The sequence below is a fragment of the Trichosurus vulpecula genome, chromosome 7 (assembly GCF_011100635.1).
Source record: "Trichosurus vulpecula isolate mTriVul1 chromosome 7, mTriVul1.pri, whole genome shotgun sequence".
In the NCBI taxonomy this organism is placed as follows: domain Eukaryota; kingdom Metazoa; phylum Chordata; class Mammalia; order Diprotodontia; family Phalangeridae; genus Trichosurus; species Trichosurus vulpecula.
In genome coordinates this window covers 6,433,323-6,454,972 of record NC_050579.1, presented here as the reverse complement: position 1 = coordinate 6,454,972, position 21,650 = coordinate 6,433,323, and the positions used below count along the sequence as shown (strand labels likewise).

Below are 21,650 nucleotides of genomic sequence, written 5' to 3'. Positions count from 1 at the left end.
CAGCCTCTAGCACCTTCCTTTCTAAGGTCTCCTTTTTCTAGTCTGTATTTATATTCTTGTACCTAAATGTATACATCCCATATTAGAATGTGAGCTCCTTGGCAGTAAGTACTATTTTCACCTTTTTAAAAATTCTTAGCACATATCATAGTACCTGGCACACAGTAGGTGCTTAGTAAGTGTTTGTTGATTGACTTCCTGATCTAGCTATGATAGCAGCTTTGTAGAACACACCAGAATTTCCATTCTGCTGGTACAGCCTTCGAGGACCAAGTGTCACTTCCATACCATGATGAAATATTTTTATTTAGTAGTTCCATAGACTTTGAAATAGAAGGGGATTCAGAAGTTATCTGGTCCAACCCTCTCATTTTACAGATGAGGAAACTGAGTCCTGAAAAGGTGAAGTGACATTCCCAAGGTCATCCAGGCAGTAAATCATGCTTAGAACTTGAACTCAGATGCACTGGTTCCAAACCAAACTCTCTTTTCCAATGTGCTGAGTTTTCCCACTGGAGGAAAACTCTTATAAAAGCCAGCAGATCATAGAATTTATATGTGTGTATGTATGTATGCACATACACATATATATACATACATCATATGTACATATGTGTTTATTTTTACCAGTGCCAAACTTTTAATTTTTTGTCCTTTTGACTGAAAAGTGGAGCATGAGAGCATAATAACAAACCAGAAGCTCCTATAAAATGTTTCTAATTCCCAGAGGTCACCGCCAACTCCTAGGAATGGTGTCTTCCCTCCTAGATTACCTTCAATTAAGCCTCTATGTATTTTGTATGCAGTTGATTGTTTGAATACTGTTTATCCCAATCAGAATGTGAGCCCTTAGAGGTCAGGGACTGTGTTTTTGCCTTTCCTTGTGTCCCTGGTGCCTAGCACTGTGCCTGGTACACAGCAGTTGCTCTATGAAGGTTTGTTGTCTTGACTTGGCAGTTTTCAGATCTGGCAAACCGGCTGGCTTGCTGAGCTTACTGAGGAATGTTTTCTTCATCTTCCCTCCTCCCACAGTTATGAAGATGGGTGAGAGTGGAATGAGCATCTTCAGGCTGCTCACCAAGAAGGCTGGCTGGCTCTGGGTCCAGTCCAATGCCAGGCTCGTGTACAAAGGAGGCCAGCCAGACTACATCATCACTCGGCAGAGGGTGATCTCGTGAGTCGTGCTTTCCTGACATAACAGTTCTGTTTGGCCAGAGACCAAACAGCACATTCCCACTAAAGCCCAAAGGGGTCATGAGCCTTAATTAGTAATCACTCTAAGATCACCCATGGACATAGATTTTCCTCATGTCTCTGCATTAGAGACAGGATGAGCCCAAGGCTCCAGGAGAGGAAGCAATTGCCCAGTAACTAAGTAGGGAAAGTTCTGATTCCTAAGACATAGGACTCCTGTCTTCCAGTTCACTCTTCTTTCTACCGAGACCCTGGGATCTCATTATAAAGAGAAATCCCTCACCTGTGAGCAGGCTTGGGCTACTGAGCCTGCCATCAGTGGGATCCAGGGCTTTAGATTTTTTTTGTCTGAGTTTTGCACAACCCCTGTCCCAGTCTCCCTTCACACGCATGAAGTAGATGGTTAAGAATGGGAGAGCTTGTGCTCAGGGGACGAAAAAGGTTACTAGGTACCTGTGTGGATGCATGATATCAGGCCACAGCCTGGCAATAACGCAGGAGCTAAGTCTTAGAGAGCTGCCCAAGGTGCAAAGAGTTAGGTGATTCTCCCTGATCACAAGGCTAGTTAATATCAAAAGCAGGATTGAAAGTGACGTCCAGCCCTTTTTCCTATTCTGCATTCTGCGCTGCCCTGGAACTGACACAAAGGGAGATGGATTACATGATATGGAACCTATTAGGGCCATGCTTTGACCAAGTGAACCCGAAGACTAGAAACATATGTGCATATGCTTATAAATGCCACACTTTTAATGTTTTTTATTGATTCTGGTCTACATCATTCTGAGATCTTGGAGATCCCAAAGGTACTGAATCGAGAGCTTCATGGGTCTTGGCCTTTGGAATCTCTAACTCAAGCTGAAAGGTGGCAATCGGGCCCAGGTCCAAGGACATGCAAAGAGGCTCTTTCACAAGGAAATGAGGGGATAGGACCAGATGAGAACTTAGATGCCTTCTAACTCCCCAGCCCATTTTACAGAGGAAGAGATTGAGGATCAGGAAGGTCCGGTGACTTGCCCAAGATCAGACAAGTAGGAAGGGGCAGAGCCAGGATTCACGCTGAGGTCTTCTAATTCCTAATTTGATGTTTCTGTCTCCTATGTCTAGATCCCCTATTGTTATTTCTTTCCATTTCAGATTCAGAAATGGTCCCAAATTAGTCCGGCCTTGAAGTGTTAGCCCTTGGCTTCCTGAATGGATGCCTCTATATCAGGTATCCCTATACAGTCAATCAAGATTGGCCTCATACATGGTCAAGGCCAAGCCATGTGATCACAGAAGAGGTGGCCACTGTCAGCTACTGTCAGGGTACAGATAACTGCTCATGTCCACAATAACCCCCCTAGCCTGGTCTAGCACTGCCATCCCTTCCCCCTCACAGATCCTCACTTCAAGGAAGTGAACTTAAGGGAAAGGTTCCTGATCCTCAAACACATTGCTCAGTCAAGCATGAAAGGAAGGTGGCTGAATCAAGAACCAGGATCTTGATTTTTTTAAACCAGGAATAAGTTTGTAAAACTTTGACATTATGTTCTGAACTGCACTTGCAACCTGTCCTGATCTCCCTAGCTGCTAGTGCCTTCCTCCCCCAAATCACTGCCAACTGATTTCCTATATAGCCCATGTATAAAGGGCAGCATGACACAGAGAGTCAGGCTCAGTGCCAAGAAAGTGTGGGGTTAAATCCCGTCTTTGACACATGCTACTCTGTGACCCTGGGCAAGTCACTTAACTTCTCAGTGTCCCAGGCAGTTCTCTAAGACCTTAAGTTACACAGAACGTGCCTGCCTGGACTAGTAGAGGGAATTTTCTCACCTGGGAGTTTTCTATGCCAATGAAATCAGAGGGACAGTCCCTATCCTTATAATCTGTTTTATTTCCCTATGTATATACACATTGTCTTCTCTAATAGAAATTAAGCCCACTGAAAACAAGGACCACTCCATCTTTGTCTTCACATCCCCAGTGCCCAGCAAAGTGCCTAGCCTAAGCAAGTATTTAACATATGCCAGGTGATTGATTTCTCCTAAAGGCCTAGAGGTGACTTTGGGTTCTCAAAGGCTCATCTCAATGGAGAGCAAGGTCCAGCAAGTCTGGAAAGGTTGTGAGCACCCAGAACTCAGGGATATGTGGCATGTGTGCTGTCTGAGAACCAGACAGGCCAAATGCAGAGAGGCTTGTCACTAGAAGGCTGCTACTAGGTCATAGTGACTCTTGAAAACCATTTTATAAGGCCCACAAGGGTTAAGACTTGCATTGGTGGAGGAAATATCCACAGTGATGAAATTACAGAACAATTACTCAAGAAGCATTTGTTAAATGTCTTCAATACTGAGTGTGTTGGGCAGCCCTTGTAGCATGTAAATACCTTTTCCAACTTCTGTTTCACTGATGTCCTTTAAGAATATTCTAACTCAGGACCTTTCCGAACAGGTGTCCATTAGTCACCTGTTATGGGTGTGCTAACTGTGCTAAGCATGGAGAGAGAGAGACAAAAACAGTGTAATATTTGCCTTCAAGGAGCTTACATTCTATGAGTTTGGACAGCCAACAAGCCTTGGCTAAGCACTCCCTACCTGCTGGGGGTTGGTAATACAAAGGCAAAATTCCCAAATCCCAAAGAGCAGTGGCAGCTTCCCATCAGGAGAACATCGCAAGGATAAAGTCCATTATGGTTTTCTCCCCTTAAGCATTAGCAAAAGGCTCAGAACCTTTTATTTCCCTGGTTTCCCTCTTGGATCATGGCTGTTGTTCTTCAGTTGATGTAACTACCCTGATACCCAGAGGATTGCCAGCAGCATGCTTGCTGTGTACCTCTCTTGCCCAGGAAAGCAGAGGAGCATGTACAGTAGTGAGAAAATACTATGGAGGGGAATGAGAGCCCAGAGTCTGAACTCATATAGCCTGTGAGGTGGGGGCAGGGAGAGGAGGTAAAGGAGAGGCAGAGGAGATTGTCCCCGGTCAGTCAGAAGCTTGGCAGCAGGAGGATGGCATGAGATCATTCCATCTCTTTGGCCCTCAAAATAAACATGATTTTTCCTAGTGATTGAAATGGATGCTTCTGTTTGAAAGCATTTGCTTTCAGAGCTTATGTATAAAACTTGGCAGTGCCCAGGTTCACTATGTCCATTAAAATGGCAAAACAAAACAAAATGTCCACTTGGTCAAAAGATTCTAGCTGGGCGGGCTGTTGAGATAGCAACTGCAAATAAAAGTGATGAGGAGAAGGTACATTTTTAAATAAAGCTGTTGGAGACACAGCTTCTAATTGTGGTTTTTGCCTGCCTCTGCACCATTTCAGGAATGAAGAAGGTGAGGAACATCTGCACAAGCGGGCCACATCACAGCTGCCCTTTAACTTTGTCACAGGGGAGGCTGTCCTGTACGACAAAAACCATCCCGGCTTCCTCAGCTCTCTTCCTCCCAGGGAGCGGTCCAAGGCACGGAAAGAAGCTCATCTTGAGCATGACTCAGCTGACCCCGATTCCCTTCTGGAAGCCATGATGCAGCAAGATGAATCTGCATGCATTTCGCGTACTGTCCCCCCATCTTCGTTCTCCTTTACAGACGTTATGCAAACCCCCAGGGAATGGTGTCCCAATGACAAGAATGGGAAGATCATCAGTGATGAGACAGATTCCCTTTCGGCCATCATTGAGACACTACTGGAGGAAAATGAGACTGAGAGTGACATCTGCCAAACCATCCAGAACCTGGATGTTGATGATCTCGAATTACAGAAGTGGGAGGAAAACATGTTCCTGGTGAACCAAGTGGGGTCCCCAAGCTTCCAGGGAAGACTCCAGCAGGGAGTGACCCTCCTCACAGATGAGGTGATACTCTCACCAGAGAAGAGAAAGTATGTGGATTTCCCACCACTGAACATCACAAAGCCTTTACAATCCCTAGAGCAACAGGCTCCACTGATGGGACCATCCCATCAAACTACTCCAGTGAACCCACTTCAGCACTTATTTATGAACCACTCTAAAGAGATGGATGCAGGCCATCCTTGGGAACACTACTGGCATTCTCTGGGCCCTGATACAGTTGTCCATTTACCACCTGGATTGCAGGAAATCTTACTAGACTTACCCCAGCAGATAGATGGACAGAGTCATGAGGGTCCTTTGACCTTTGGGATGGGCCCAAATTCCATATGCATCTCTAAGATAAAAGCAGCATCTAGCCAAGCAAACCCCATGGCCACTTCCTCACATCAGAGCCATTGGTATCCCCTGGAACCAAGTTTAGACAATTCTACAACAGTATTTCTACCAAAACACACAACCTCTCTTTCTTTGGAAAAAGTCGGTTTTGAGGAGGAGACACAGCACAGATCTGGGTGTGATGCTTCTGCCCAGTCAGTTCAGTTCCAGACACATGAACACAGGATTCAGTGGCAGGATCCAGAGCCAGCAGAGATCTCAGTCCCTGGTGCTCATCAGGGTCCTCCCCAGGGTATGAAGCCCAGCTGTAATTTAGACTCTCTGACCCTAGGAGAGCCTATGGAGGTGGAACCACAATTCCAAATGGAGAGAGCTCAGACTAACATACTTGGAAACCAGGAGACTAGCCCATGGATTTCTTCAAGGTTGGCTGACTACCCTCAAGGGGACATAAAAGGTATGGGAATTCCTACATTTTCTAATCCACAGCAGGCCCAGAGAACAATGCCACCATGCTTTGGCCAACAGCCCATTCCCCTGGAAGGCCCTCAGATTCCAGGGGGCAGTTCCTCCTGTTGGCCAATCCACCAGCAGCGACCATCACCAGCCACAGATGTTTACAGTGAACAGCAAGTGTTCTCAACCCAGCATCAGCAGCATTTGGTGCAAGGGACTGAACATTCTGTAGTGCCCTGCGGGCCAGCTCTGGCACATCCTGGTGTACCTTTCATGGGAGAAGTGGGGCCCAGCATCCATCACCAGATCACCCCTGATCGGGAGGCCAGCTGCCAGGGAGATAGGAGGTTCCAGACCACATGGCAGAGGGAATGCTTATTCTCTTCACCAGAATATCAATGCAGCATTCCCACTGTGGAAAGGGACATCTCTCTTCAGGCAACTCATGTATCACCCTTTCTCGGGTCCCCCCATCTCATCAGTAAGCTGGGAGATGCCTTACCATCTTGCACAGACAGACTCACTGGCTCAGCCCCTGGGAGGGAAGCAAATCTGGAATTGGACTGGAGTCTTCCTCCCCAACCCCTGGACCCTCCTTTCTCCCACATGTTATTATTCGAACAACAACCAGATGGCCAGCCGATTTTCACTTCTGATGTTCACTGAAAGGTAAGATGTAGAGGATTATAGAAAGCATTTGGAATGGCTTTCCAAATGTTTCATAAAATCCTGGGTAGGAAACAGGGCAGTGCCCAGAACACTGTCTGGGTGTCTGGCACATAGCAAGTATTTCACAAGTGCTGATCGATTGCCTGCCACTTTACACATACACAATGCACACACACACATACATACATACACACATATACACACTCAATACACATGCGCACACAAAAACACACACACATTTTGTCAGGAAAGCTGAGCAGAAGCAGGCAGGCTGAAGACTTTCTGGCTTTGGGGCTGCTCTCAGTTCTGACCCCCTTCCTGCCAGGACAGCCCAAGCAGTAGGAGGGCTGCAGCACCCATCTTCCAAACACTGGCTCCCTTGTCCATCTCCTGGGCCTCCCCCAGAATGTGGTCTTTAATGCTCTACATACCAAGAAGCTGTTGCAAGTACACAAAGTATTTCACTACCATGTGAAAGACCCTCTGGGCACAAATAAGAATTATCTGTTGGAGAACAAAGCCTTCCAGGCTTTAAGGCAGCAAGGCCCTTTTGGCTAGTGGGGATGAGGAAGAGGGAGAAGGCTTGGCTGAAATCCTAGACAAACTTTGGGGAGCTTGGAGCTCAGTGGGAGGATGCTCCCTTGCCCACCACTCCCTCCCACCAACCCAGAGCACCTTCCCTCTATTACTGATGAGAGGGTCTTTGAGAGCTGCCATGGCTGGAAAGTCATCCCACTATAGCCAATCTGGTTTGGAGACTCAAAATCAGCTAGGCCAGTTAGGATGTGGTAGATACACTATCATCTGTAGGTCCAGGCTGGAAGTCTTTCCAGCTTGTCCCAAGTGAGGGACCTGTTCTTGAAGTCAGGAAGCTTTTGGTCCATCTCCTGCCTTTAACATATCCTGGCTGTGTGACCTTGGGCAAGTCATTCACCTACTTGCTGCCCCTGCAACTCTCTAAGACTACAAGTTACAAAGCAGGTGCAACTTGCTCTGGTAGAGGGAGTTTCCTCACTGGTTTCCTCCTATATGCTAATGAAAGCCAGACCAAAAATATGCTTTTATTGTACAAATCTGTGATTTCTTTAGTGTTAGGGAGGAGCTCTTAGTGAAGAAACCTCCACTTACTGCTCCCCCAGATATATGCATCTATGTACCTGACCAGTAGAATTCCTCCACTTCAAGCCTGGCTTGTGGCTTGTGGCTTCCTTCATTTACATTCCTATTCTTCTGGCTGGAGCTGAAAAGCTGAACATGACCTGGGAAGTGATCCTTCCCTTCTTCACAAAAGTTGTATGTCAAAGAGGTGTCCTTTGATAATGGCAATATTAGGATATTCATCACACGCCTCCCTAGTTCAGAGATGGCACCTAGGGGTCATCACATGGAATGTTTATGCTTTGCATGCTATAACACACAATAACTTTTAAAATAACATTTCTTGGATGACTCATCCTTAGGTTTCCATTGTGCCATGCCTGGCCCTTTTGAACCTGGCCCAGCTCTCACTGTAATACCTGGTAGAATTTCATCCAGGTTGTTTTTATTCTAATCTCATCTTTCTGCCTGTACTTGACAAATCAAGCTGGTTTCTGACCTCGGTCCTGCCTCCTTGGCATCTTCTCTACTGTCCTGGTGTTATTCAATAGGCAGGCAGGCTTCATCTCACCAGTATTATCAGGGAATGAAGGAGTCCTCTGAACGGAGTCTTTCCGAGCACTGCAGCTTATGCCTTCAGCTGATAAAGTTCCGTTGCTTCTAACCATTTTGTATGGAAACATTTCTAAGGTGTGCTTTATGCTAGCTGTGTTACACCAAATATAGGAAACATATCATAACATTTTCTTGGTGACTTAGAGTCTTCGTCATGAAGAGATATTTATGGATTATTGGAGCTGGGAAAGGGATAACCTCTTACAGGCCATCTAATCTAGCCCCCTCAACTTACAGATGAGGAAACTGAGGCCAAGAGGAGGATGTTTTCAGGATATTAGTGCCATGCTCATTGATTTATTATTTTCTGAATTTTCCCTTTTGGGGTACCACCTGAGCACCTTTCTTATTCTCCACAGCAATGTGAAGATCTCTTACATGCTTCTAAATCAGCTCTTTAATTTTTCTCACTATCCTGATTTGTTAGTCTGTTTTTTAAGGTGTTGTTTTCTTCAGTGTATTTTTCAGTATTTTTTTGGGTCTCCTTTAGCAAGTCATTGAGTTGTTTTTCATGGTTTTCTCGCATCCTTCTCAATTCTCTTCCCAATTTTTCCTCTACTTCTCTAACTTGCTTTTCCAACTCCTTTTTGAGTTCTTCTATGGCCTGGGGCCAGTTCATGTTTTTCTTGGAGGCTTTTGTTGTAGGCTCTATGACTTTGTTGTCTTCTTTAGGCTGTATGTTTTGGTATTCTTTGTTACCAAAGAAAGAATCCAAAGTCTGAGACTGAATCTGGGTGTGCTTTCGCTGCCTGGCCATATTCCCAACCAACTAACTTGACCCTTGAGTTTTTCAGTGGGGTATGACTGCTTGTAGATTACAGAGTTCTGTGTTCTACGTTTGGGGGGGAGGTTCCAGCTCTGTCAGAGCCGCACTCCTCCTTCCCCAAGGACCCCCAGTCCAGACTGGGCTCAGATCTTCGGCAGGCTGTGCACCCCTGCTGTGATCCGCCACTTAATTCCTCCCACCAGGTGGGCCTGGAGCCGGAAGTAACAACAGCTGTAGCTGCCCCACCTCCGCTGCCCCCGGGGCTGGAAGCCGAACCGCGAACTCCTTCCACTCCCGCAGCTTTTCCCACTAACCTTCTCCGCAGTCTTTGGTGTTTGTGGGTCGAGGGGTCTGGTAACTGCTCACATATTCAGGGCGCTAGGGCCCCCTCCGCCCGGCTTCCGGTCCGGATCGTCCACGCCGCTCAGGCTGGGCTCTGCTCCACTCCGTTCCCAGCTGCCAGCTCCCAGCTCCCAGCTCCGTGTGGAATAGACCTCACCCAGAGACTGTCCGGGCTCTCCTGGGCTGGAGCCCTGCTTCCCTCTGCTGTTCTGTGGGTTCTGCCGTTCTAGAATTGGTTCAGAGCCATTTTTTATAGGTTTTTGGAGGGACTCCATACGGAGCTCACTCTAGTCCCTGCTTACCCGCCGCCATCTTGGCTCCGCCCCCCACTCACTATCCTGATTTGGAACTGGACTATGCCAAGTGATAGATACTCATTTAAATAAACTTAGCTCTTTTTTCCTAGCTTGTGACCTCTCTTGGGTTTCATTTCCCTGCATTTTCCATGCTTCTTCTAGCCTTTCCAGTTTGAAGAGCATGCATCTTGACAAAGGCGGCCCAAGTAAAATAAGGCACAAGTGGGCTTGCTTTCCATCTGTTAACATTGCTCCATCAGCCACAAGCAGATCTCTCTTCTTGCCTTGGGTATTTAGTTTAATATCTCTGGGGCTCAAGGTAATGAGTATGGACCAGAGATAGATTCATGTGTCTGGCACTTAAGGATTAATCCAGGTAAAATTTGTTGATGCATGGGGTGGATGGGGTTTGGGGGAACACACCATGTGCATCTGGGGAAGGAGGGCCTAGCCTGATCAAATCAGCTTTTCTGCAGTCTCTGGGTATAGCTATTTTATGCTAATTCATTGATGTTTTCTTTTCTCCAACCAGCCAAACCATTAGAATGAAGAGTCTAGTACCACAGGATTCCCAGCTACTCTTTATCCTTCCAAAACGCAGTTTACCTCGAGTTCAGAGGTCAAATCACTATATCTTTCTTGGGACTGATTTTATTGTGTGGCTTTAATAACACCTGTCTTTCCTAGGACTGAAGTTCCTGATGCTTTTCAATGGATATGTGAATATTGCTGTGATTAAAAAACAAAACAAAACACCTCTCAATGTGCACAAGTCTATATTTCTATGATCCATTGTTTGGGATTCTGGGGGTTCCCCATTTTTATTACCATATTGCACTGTTTTTTGCACTTCCAGAGGAGTGTAGGTGATCTTCACATGGTTATTTTCTGCTTATTCCTTGGGGAAAAAAGAAGAATCGGAAACAAATTATAAGAAAAATGACATCAAAGGTAGCAGCCTTTACGTAGGTGAAATGAACTCTTCTTGCAGCTGAGATCTTGCCCCAGTTCTTTTCATTTCGCAGATGGCAGGTGAGCACAGATGGGAGAAGAACATAGAAGCCTGTGGACACTTGAAGGTGGTTGGACAAAGTCATCATTTGTACCATTGTTCCTGGTTCTGCCAGGATGGCACAGGGAAAGTCACTTTAATTGGGATCAAGATTTTTAGCAGCCAAATAGGACCTAGATACCAAACATTCATCATGAAATCATTTTAACTATCATAAAAATGGAAAACAAACAAAGAAATCCCCCCTGCCACTGGACAGGATGCTAAAGGGGCATTGGAAGATTTGGGTGCACTTTTCTTAATTTCAATTTCAGAAGCATTTATTAGGCATTTGCTATGTGCCAGGCACTGTGCAGGGCACTAGGGGATAAAAAGACAAAAGTAAAGTGGTTCTTTCCCCAAAGATTTCCATTCTCATGGGGTCTATTAATCTTGAAGAATAAAGATTTTGGGTAGCTTCCCTACTGGCTATTTTGACTTGGGAATTTTGAATTTTCAAGCTCTAAGGGCACTCCCAAGGAAGTAAGCTTTCTGGATCAAAATCACAGGATACTTATCTAGAGCTGGAAGGAAACTTAGAAGCCACCTGCCCAATCTAATTTTACAGAGGATGAAACTAAGACCCAGAAAGGTTAAAAATAAAACACATCCAAGGCCACACAGGTAGCAAGCGGCAAACCTGGAATTAGAATCCAGGTCTTCTGACTCTAAATCCAGTGGGTTTTTTCCCCATTCCCCATAGCTGCCTGTTCCCATGGCTCAATATTACCAGATGCCACATGGTTGATTACTCTGTGCTCCTTTAGGAGTTAGTTCTCATGTGATTCCAACAGAAAGCTCCTTGATGGTCCAACTGCATTCTCTGGCTTTACATGAAACAAGTATGAATGGAGGCAATGGGACAGTTCATCTTCCAAAACCATTCCTGCAAAACACTGAGGGGAATTCTGGAGCCCTGCTGTGTGTCCTTTCTAACAAGAGCTTCCAGTCTTTCTGTCTCTGAGATGCTGCTCAGGCGAGCAATGATGCCCATCTGCTCATGACATGATTGGCCTATAAATTATGCCTTAAATGAGGCTAGCAATTCTTCAAAAGGCCCACTGTCAGCTGTTCTCAATCCGATTCATGGAGTGAATAAATGAAAAAGGAGACTACTAGCAAAACCACAATTGGAGATGATCACAAAATATTATCTAGCCATACTTCACCAATACTCCAAGTTTTATGTTAAATACAAAGTATTCACATTCACTAGTGTTCTTCACCTTGGCCAGTAACTTTTCAGTGCATCCCCCTTCAACAATGAAAATCTTGTGGAGAACCTTGTTGATTCCATTTGTACACAAAAACATTTCCCCCCAGGCAAATCTTTGTAATTTTGCCAGCAAAGGGTGCTGTTTTTAATGTGGCCTTTGATGAAGCTAAACACAGGAGAAAATGCGTAGTTGTCATGGGGATTACTTGTCTTATAGATCAACCATGGGTAGGGCAAAAGTCCTTAAAGTTGATTGGGAAAGAAGATATTTTGAAATAAAAATGCCTTTTTTTCCCCAACAGAAAATATTCTCATGTCAAGGTTGATAGGGTTTTTAAGGTAGCCGACAATACGGAATAATTTCATTAACTTGAGTTCTGGGTCCTGGGATCAGGCACCCAGACGAGCCAGATGAAGATGAATTTTCCCTCCCTCCCCTGGCTGCAGGATTAGCTAGTTGCCTTTCAAAATACAGAGGAGTTCATTTTGACCATCACCTTCCTTTTTTCCTCTCCTTCTCCATTAACAGGGTCAACATGGCAGAATGGATAGAATCTTACTTTGACTTGAATTCCAGAAAACCTGGATTCAAATCCATCCCCAGATGCTAACTACTGTTGGTGTTCATCCTTTGTACTTGTAAAGGACCAATTACATCATAATGTTGGGATCAAGGAACAATGTCTTACTCTCTGATCAGTCTCATATGAGTTCAGAAGGCTCTACCACAGGCCAGCAACAAATAATCCTTTTGAACATTTGGGATGGAGATGTCTCTAGCTTCGTGTGTCTCACATTTCCCTTGCGCTACTGTGATTCTGGCCTTCTTTGATATGGACATGCCATGCTCAGTCTTCCTATGCTGGCATCTCCCATGTGTCACAATTGATACTAAAGTTCTTCAGAGAGACATTGAGAGTGTTCTTGTATCACTTCTTCTGACTTCTTTGTGAGCCCTTGTCTTGTTCAAATTCTTCATAAAATAGTCTTTTAGGTAAAAGTATGTTTGGCATTTGAACAATGTGGCCAGCCTATCAGAGTTGTACTCTCTGCAGTAGAGTTTGAATGCTTGGCAGTTCAACTTGAGAGAGGACCTCAGTGTCTGGTACCTTATCTTGGTAGGTAATCTTCGGAATCTTCCTCAAACAATTCAAACAGAAGCAGCTCAATTTGGGGGCATGGCACTGGGAAACTGTCCAGCTTTCATAGGCGTACAACAATGAGGTCCCACACTTTGTTTTGGAGTCTCCCAAATGCTCAGCTAGCTCTGGCAATATGTACATCAACTTTATCATCTATGTGGAAAATATACTGCGAAGTTAAGTGAAATTGTCTACAACATTAAAAATTTCTCATTTGTGGTAACTGATGGTTGCATGTATGGATGGTATGGTGCTGGCTGGTGAGTAACTTCTGTTTTTTTGTTTTGTTTTTTTTTTGGTATTGATGGTCAGGACAAAATTAGCATAAGCAGCAGAGAATCAATGCATATTTGGTTGCATCTCATCCTCAGAGGTTGCTCTGAGTGCATGGTCATTTGTAAACAAAAAGTCCTGCAACAACTCTCCCTCCACTTTAGTCTTGGCTTGTAGCTGTTTCAAGTTGAAGAATTTACTGTCAGTGTGGTAGTTGACTCGATGCCATTTTCATCCTTAGTGAAGGTGTCAGAAAACACCACTGAAAATATCATGCTAAAAAGCATGGGAGCAAGTACCCAGCCCTGCTTCACTCCATTGGTGACTGGGAAAGCACAAGAGCATCATCCATTATTCAGAAGTATGCCATCAAGAAACTGGTGTATGATACTGATGAACTTCTCTGGGCAACCAAATTTTACCATGATCTTCCGTAGGCTCTTGTGACTGACAGTATCAAAGACCTCGCTTAGATCAATAAACATTTTGTATAGACCTCTGCTCTGCTCCTGGCATTTCTCCAGGAGTTGTAAGGTAGGAAATAGCATGACAACCATTCTTCAGCCCTTTCTGAAACCACACTAACTCTTGGGTAAATGACCATCTTCCACTTGAAGGATCAGATGAGGAAGATGGACAAGAATCTTGCTGGCAATGAACAAGAGCTTTTTTGTAAAAAAGCACTTAGCACAGTTCATGACACAGAGTAGGTGCACTATAAATCCTTATTCCCTTTCTTTTCCCCACTATTTTACTACAAGGCCTCATGTAGGGCTAACAGGGAGGAAGGCAATTGTCTAGTGACTGACTCACAGATCCTTGGTCCTCTCTAGCTCCTTTTCCAGGAGGTTTTTAGAAGAAAAGTCAAGTGTCTATGCTAATATGAAAAAATTCCCTAAATCATTATTGATTAGAGAAAGGCAAATTAAAACAACTCACCTCACATCAATCTTAAATGACAAATGCTGGAGGAGATGAGGGAAAAATAGGTATATTAATGAACAGTTTGTGGAATAGTGAACTGATCCAACCCTTCTGAAGAACAATGTGGAACTAGGTCCAAAGGGCTATAAAACAACACATGCACTTTGATCCAGCAATACCATTACTAAGTCTCTATCCCAAAGAGATTAAAGAAAAAAAGAGAAGGACGTGTGTGTACAAAAAATACTTGTATCAGCTCATTTTGTTGTTGCAAAAAACTGGAAATCAAGGGGGATGCTCATCAATTGGGGAATGGATGAACAAGTTGTGGTGATTGTGTGGAGTGATTGTGATGGAGTGCTATGGTGCTATGGGAAAGGACGAGGGGGTGGTTTCAGGAAAACAAAACAAAACAAGAACAAAGCAAGACCTCTTTGAACTGATGCAAAGTGAAAAGAAAAGAACCAGGAGCTCATTGTGCACAATAACAGCAATATTGTAATGATCAACTGTGAAAGACTTGTCCACTCTAATTAAGACAATGATCTATGACAGTTCCAAAGGACTCCTGATGATAAAATGCCATCCACCACCAGAAAGAGAATGGATGAACTTTGCAAATTGAAGCATCATTTTCTCACTTTCTTTCTTTTTTAAAAAATAGCTGATATGGAAATATATTTTGCATGATTTCACATGTATAGTTGATAGATTGCTTGCTTTCTCAGTGGATAGGATAGAGTAGGAGGGAGGTAGAGGATTTGAAACTCAGAATTTAAAAAGAAATAAGGCCAATAAAAAATAATACATTTAAAAAGTATTTAAAAATGAAATTTGACTTTCAAATACGAGACTCAAGAGAAACATAAAAAGGTATACATTAAAGAGAAATCATAAAGGACTCGATAAGTATAAACTGTTTATCTCTGTATATGGGCAGATGATACATGTATCTTCTAATAGCTTTATTATTAGAGCAAATAACAGAATTCTTTATAGAAAGAGGGAATGGGAGCAAGTTGATTATGTTGAGGTGATTTAAGAAAACAGGTGAGAAGGAGGGCTGTCCTGGGACAAGAGGGAAGGGAGAGGAAGAATGGGGAAAATTATGTCACACAAGAGAGGTGTGCAAGGAACAATTTTTACAGTGGAAGGGAGAATGATGAGGGGAGGGGTAGGCAGTGCTTGAACTTTACATCTAAACTGGTTTAGAAAGGGAAAATACACACACACACACATATGCATGCATGCACACACGTATTCAATTGGTAATAGAAATGTATCTTACCCAATAGGGAAGTGGAAGGGAAGGAGGATAAAAAGGTGGGAGAAGATGATAAAGTCAAGGGTAGATAAAAGAAGGAAGTGTTCAGAATCAAAATAGATTTTAGAGGAGGGATGTGTGTGTGTGTGTGTGTGTGTGTGTGTGTGTGAGAGAGAGAGAGAGAGAGAGAGAGAGAGAGAGAGAGAAAGGAAGAGAGAGTGACAGAGAAGATGATGATGATGATGATGAAGAAGAAGAAGAAGAAGAAGAAGAAGAAGAAGAAGAAGAAGAAGAAGAAGAAGAAGAAGAAGAAGCAGCTAATAGAATAAATAGGAGAAAATAGTTAAGTGACTTGTCCAGGGTCAAATAGCTAGTTAGTGTCTGAGGCTGGATTGGAGTTCAAGTATTTCTGACTCCAGACCCAGAGCTCTGTGTCACCTAGCTGCCCTGTTCAACTAATAAGTAAAACCGACAAGGGGCAGCTAGATGGTGCAGTGGATAGAGTGTTGGGCTCAGAATTAGGAAGACCTGAGTTCAAATCCAGCTTCAGACACTTACTAGCAATGTGAACCTGGGCAAGTCATAACCTCTATTTGCCTCAGTTCATCATCTATAAAATGGGAACACACTGGAGAAGGAAATGGTAAACCACTCCAGGATCTTTGCCAAAGAAAACTCTATATATAAGTCCATGGGGTCACAAAGAGTTAGACAGGATTGAACTACTAGATAACAACAACAACAACAACAACAAAACTGATAATCTAACTGAAATGGATGAATATTTACAAAAATGTAAATGGCCCATATTAACAGATGAAAAAATAGAATTCTATTTTCCCCTTTTAAATAGTATTTTACTTTTACTAACTACCTGTAAACACAATTTTAACATTCATTTTAAATAAAATTTTGACTTCCAAATCCCCCCCTTTCCTCCTTAAGATGGTAAGCAAATTGATATAGGTTATATATTTCCAATCGTGCAAAATATATTTCCATATTAATCATGTTGTGAAAGAAGAAAGGTGAAAGTGAAAATAGTGTGCTTTGAATCTGTATTCAGGCTCCATCAGTTCTTTCTCTGGATGGAGATAGCATTTTCCATCATGAGTCTTTTGGAATTGTTTTGGATAATTGTAATGCTGAGAAGAGCTAAATCAATCATAGTTGATTATAATGCAATGTTGATGTTACTGTGTACAATATTCTCCTGCTTCTGCTCACTTCACTTTGCATCGGTTCACAGAAGCCTTTCCAGGTCTTTCTGAAATCTGCCTGCTCATCATTTCTTTTAGCACAATAGTATTCCATTACATTCATATGCTGCAACTTGTTCAGCGATTCCCCAATTTATGGGTATCTCTTCAAGGGGAATAGGATTCTGAAATAATCCAATCCTAGAAAAAAATGAATAAGCCTTCAATGAGCTCCATAAGAAAAAATAAATCACCAGGACCCAACTGATTCACAAGTGAATTCCACCAAACATTTAAGGAAAAATTAATTAATTAACAATTAATCCTAATATTACATGAACTATTTGAAAAAAATGTAAAGAGGTCCTACCAAATTCCTTTTATGACAGAAATAGGGTTTTGATACCTTAACCAAAGAAAGCAAAATCAGAGAAATGAAACTATTGGCCAATCTCCTTAATGAATATCAATGCAAAAGAAAATGAATGAAATGCTAGCAATGAGAGTATAGCAATGCTTCACAAAGATCATACACTATTACTAGGTGAGATTTATACTAAAAATTCAGAGCTGATTCAATAATAGGAAAACAAAAAAATAGGAAAACTATTAGCATAATTGACTACATCAATAACAACAAAAATCATATGGTTATATTAATAGATGAAGAAAACATATTTGACATAATATTCCTTTAAAAAACACTAGAAAGCATAAGAATAAATGAAACCTTTCTTAAAATGATAAGTAGTATATATCTAAAACCAAGAGTGTTACCTGTAATGGGGATAAACTTGAAGCCTTCCAAGTAAGATAAGAAATGAAGCAAGGATGTTCATTATCACCTCTGTTATTCAGTGTTGTACTAGAAATGCTAGCTATAGCAATAAGACAAGAAAAAGAAAATGAAGGAATAAAAATAGGCAGTGATGAAACAAAACTATCACTCTTTGCAGATGACATGATGGTATACTTAAAGAATCAACTAAAAATACTAGCAGAAACAATTAAGAACTTTAGCAAAGCTGGAAGATACAATATGTTAATCTACATAAATCATCAGTATTTCTATATCCTACCAGCAAAACCTGGCAGGGTGAGATAGAAAAATTCCATTTAAAATAACTACGGATAATATAAAATAATTGGGAGTCTATCTGTCAAGACAAAGCCCAGGATTATATGAATACAATTACAAAACACTTTTCACATAAATAAAGACAACTGGATAAATATTAATTGCTTATGAGTGGGCTAAGCCAATATAATAAAAATGGCAATTATACCTAAGATAATTTACTTAGTGCCAAGCAAACTACAAAAGAATTATTTTAAAATGCTACGAAAATAGTAACAAACTTCATCTAGAAGAACAAAAGGTAAAGAATATCAAGTGAATCAATGAAAAGAAAATGTTAAGGAAGATAGGAGTATCAGTTCCAGATTTCAGACTACATTACACATTGGTAATCATCAAAACAGCATGATAGTGCCTAAGAAAAAGAGTGTTGACCAATGGAATAGACTAGGTACACAACACACAGTAGTAAATAACCATAGTGATCTAGCGTTTGATAAACTGAAAGATACAAGCTTTTGGGATAAGAACTCAACAGTTACAAAAATTGCTGAGGGGTGGGGTGGAGCCAAGATGGCAGCCAGAAAGCAGGGATTCACTTAAGCTCTCCCGCAGATCCCACCAAACACCTGTAAAAATGGCTCTGAACAAATTCTAGAGATGCAGAACCCACAAAATAGCAGAGTGAAGCAGGTCTCCCTTCCAGGACAGCCTGGATGGTAGCTGGGAAGGATCTACTCCAAAGTGCTGAGAGCGGAGCCTGGAAGCAGAGCACAGCCCAGCATGGGCCATGCCAGAACAGACCAGAAAAGGAGTTAGGTGGGCAGAGCAGGCCTTAGGGCCAGAAATCACTGAGCTGTAGCAGTTACCAGACTTCTCAACTCACAAACACCAAAGACCACAGAACAGGTTAATAGGAAAACTGCTGGATTGGGTTAGAGAATAGTCAAGCCCTGGGGGTGGCAGAGGTGGTGTGGTAGTGGCAGCAGCAGCAGCAGCAGGAAACTCCTGTGGCTGCTTCCAGAGTCCCTGACTCACACAGTGGGAGGAATCAAGTGGTGGATCAGAGTGGGAGTGCAAGGAGCACTTTGCTGGCACAAAGGCAGGTTCTCTTGCTTTGACCTGCTTGAATCTGAATCATGGTCCTGGTTGGCAGATCTTGGGGAAGGAGGAGCGCTGTTGTGGCAGAGCTTGCAGTGACAATGGAGAAGAAGTAGCTCTGAAAAAAGCATTGCAAGTCCCCTAAAGATTGGGACAATCTCTACTCTACAAGCAGTCATACCCTGAGAGCAACTGGGGGCGGAGCCAAGAGGGCAGCTGGAAAGCAGGGACTAGTGTGAGCTCCCTGCCGAGCCCCTCCAAAAACCTATGAAAAATGGCTTTGAACCAATTCTAGAACTGCAGAACCCACAAAATAGCAGAGAGAAGCAGGGCTCCAGCCCAGGAGAGCCTGGATGGTCTCTGGGTGAGGTCTATCCCGCACGGAGCTGGGAGCGGAGCGGAGCAGAGCCCAGCATGGGCGGCGCAGACCAACCAGACCAGGAGCAGGGCAGAGCATGCACCAGCACCCTGAATCAGTTAGCTGCAGCAGTTACCAGACTTCTCAACCCACAAACACCAAAGAAAACAGAGAAGGCTAGTGGGGACAGAGTTTATAAAAGAGTTCGGTTCGGGCCACTGCCCCAGGCAGAGGAGGTGAGGCAGTGACAGAACTACAGCTGCAGTTGCTTTTGGCCCCAGGCCCATCTGGTGGGAAAAATTAAGGGGTGGATCAGAGCAGGAGTGAAGAGCCTGCTGAAGACTTAAGTCCAGTCTGGGTAGGGGGTTCTTGGGGAAGGAGTGCTGGTGTGGCAGAGTTGGCGCATACCCCCAGGCTTGGAACATAGTTCTCTTAAATCTACAAGCAGTCATACCCTGCTGAAAAACTGAAGGGTCAAGTTAGTTGGCTGGGAATATGGTCAGGCAGTGAAAACACACCCAGATTCAGTCTCAGACTCTGGAATCTTTCTTTGGTGACAAAGAAGATCAAAACATACAGCCAGAAGAAGTCAACAAAGTCAAAGAGCCTACAACAAAAGCCTCCAAGAAAAACATGAACTGGTCCCAGGCCATGGAAGAGCTCAAAAAGGATTTGGAAAAGCAAGTTAGAGAAGTAGAGGAAAAATTGGGAAGAGAAATGAGAATGATGAGAGAAAACCATGAAAAACAAGTCAATGACTTGCTAAAGGAGACCCAAAAATATACTGAAGAAAACAACACCTTAAAAAACAGACTAACTCAAATGGCAAAAGAGCTCCCAAAAGCCAATGAGGAGAAGAATGCCTTGAAAGGCAGAATTAGCCAAATGGAAAAGGAGGTCCAAAAGACCACTGAAGAAAATACTACCTTAAAAATTAGATTGGAGCAAGTGGAGGCTAATGACTTGATGAGAAATCAAGGTATTATAAAACAGAACCAAAGGAATGAGAAAATGGAAGACAATGTGAAATATCTCATTGGAAAAACCACTGACCTGGAAAATAGATCCAGGAAAGGTAATTTAAAAATTATTGGACTACCTGAAAGCCATGATCAAAAAAAGAGCCTAGATATCATCTTTCAAGAAATTATCAAGGAGAATTGCCCTGATATTCTAGAGCCACAGGGAAAAATAGAAATTGAAAGAATCCACCGATCACCTCCTCAAATAGATTCCAAAAAGAAATCTCCTAGGAATATTGTCGCCAAATTCCAGAGCTCCCAGATCAAGGAGAAAATACTGCAAGCAGCCAGGAAGAAACAATTTGAGTATTGTGGAAACATAATCATAATAATCCAAGATCTAGCAGCTTCTACATTAAGAGATCAAAGGGCTTGGAATACGATATTCTGGAGGTCAATGGACCTAGGATTAAAACCAAGAATCATTTACACAGCAAAACTGAGTATCATGCTCCAAGGCAAAATATGGATTTTTAATAAAATAGAGGAATTTCAAGCTTTCTCAGTGAAAAGACCAGAGCTGAGTAGAAAATTTGACTTTCAAACACAAGAATCAAGAGAAGCATGAAAAGGTAATCAAGAAAAAGAACAAGAAAAAGAAATTGCAAGGGACTTACTAGAGTTGAACTGTTTTGTTTATGTTCCTAGATGGAAAGATGATGTGTATGATTCATGAGACCTCAGTATTAAGGTAGCTGAAGGGAATATGTATATATATATATATATATATATATATATATATATCTTTATGTATACATATATCTTTATATATATATAGGTATATGTGAGTGTGTATGTATACATGTATGTGTATGTATGTGTGTATATATATATATATATATATATATATATATATATATATATCGCGAGAGAGAGAGAGAGAGAGAGAGAGAGAGAGAGAGAGCGGGAGAGAGTGAGAGAGAGAGAGAGAGAGAGAGCGGCCACAGGGTGAATTGAAGATGAAGGTAATATATCTAAAAGAAATAAAATCAAATTAAGGGATGAAAGAGGAATATATTGAGAGAGGAAGATAGGGAAAGAAAAAATGGGGTAAATTATCTTGCATAAAAGTGGCAAGAAAAAGCAGTTCTGTAGGAAGAGAAGAGATGGCAGGTGAGGGGGAATGAGTGAATCTTGCTCTCATCAGATTTGACCTGAGGAGGGAATACCATACATACTCAATTGGGTGTCTTACCCCACAGGAAAAAAGGAGGAAGAAGATAAAAAAGGGGGGGATGATAGAAGGGAGGGCAGATGGGGGTGGAGTTAATCAAAAACAAACACTTTCAAAAGGGGACAGGGTCAAGGGCGAAAATTCAATAAAGGGGGATAGGTTAGGAAGGAGCAAAATATAGTTAGTCTTTCACAACATGAGTATTGTGGAAGGGTTATGCATAATGATACACATGTGGCCTAA

At 42.7% G+C, this 21,650-nt stretch overlaps 1 protein-coding gene across 7 annotated transcripts in view; it reads left to right on the top strand.

Annotated features, from left to right (window-relative positions):
* LOC118858095 (aryl hydrocarbon receptor-like) overlaps window positions 1-10,358 on the top strand; it is a 101,097-nt gene extending 90,739 nt beyond the window's left edge. For all 7 annotated transcript variants that reach the window (XM_036768544.1, XM_036768541.1, XM_036768542.1 and 4 more), the window contains 3 exons: window positions 1,033-1,174; window positions 4,496-6,488; window positions 10,138-10,358. In XM_036768544.1, coding sequence (XP_036624439.1) covers window positions 1,033-1,174; window positions 4,496-6,485 — 2,132 coding nt within the window. In that variant the 3' untranslated portion in view covers window positions 6,486-6,488; window positions 10,138-10,358. The remainder of the gene's footprint in view (window positions 1-1,032; window positions 1,175-4,495; window positions 6,489-10,137) is intronic.
* Window positions 10,359-21,650: the final 11,292 nt, after the last annotated feature.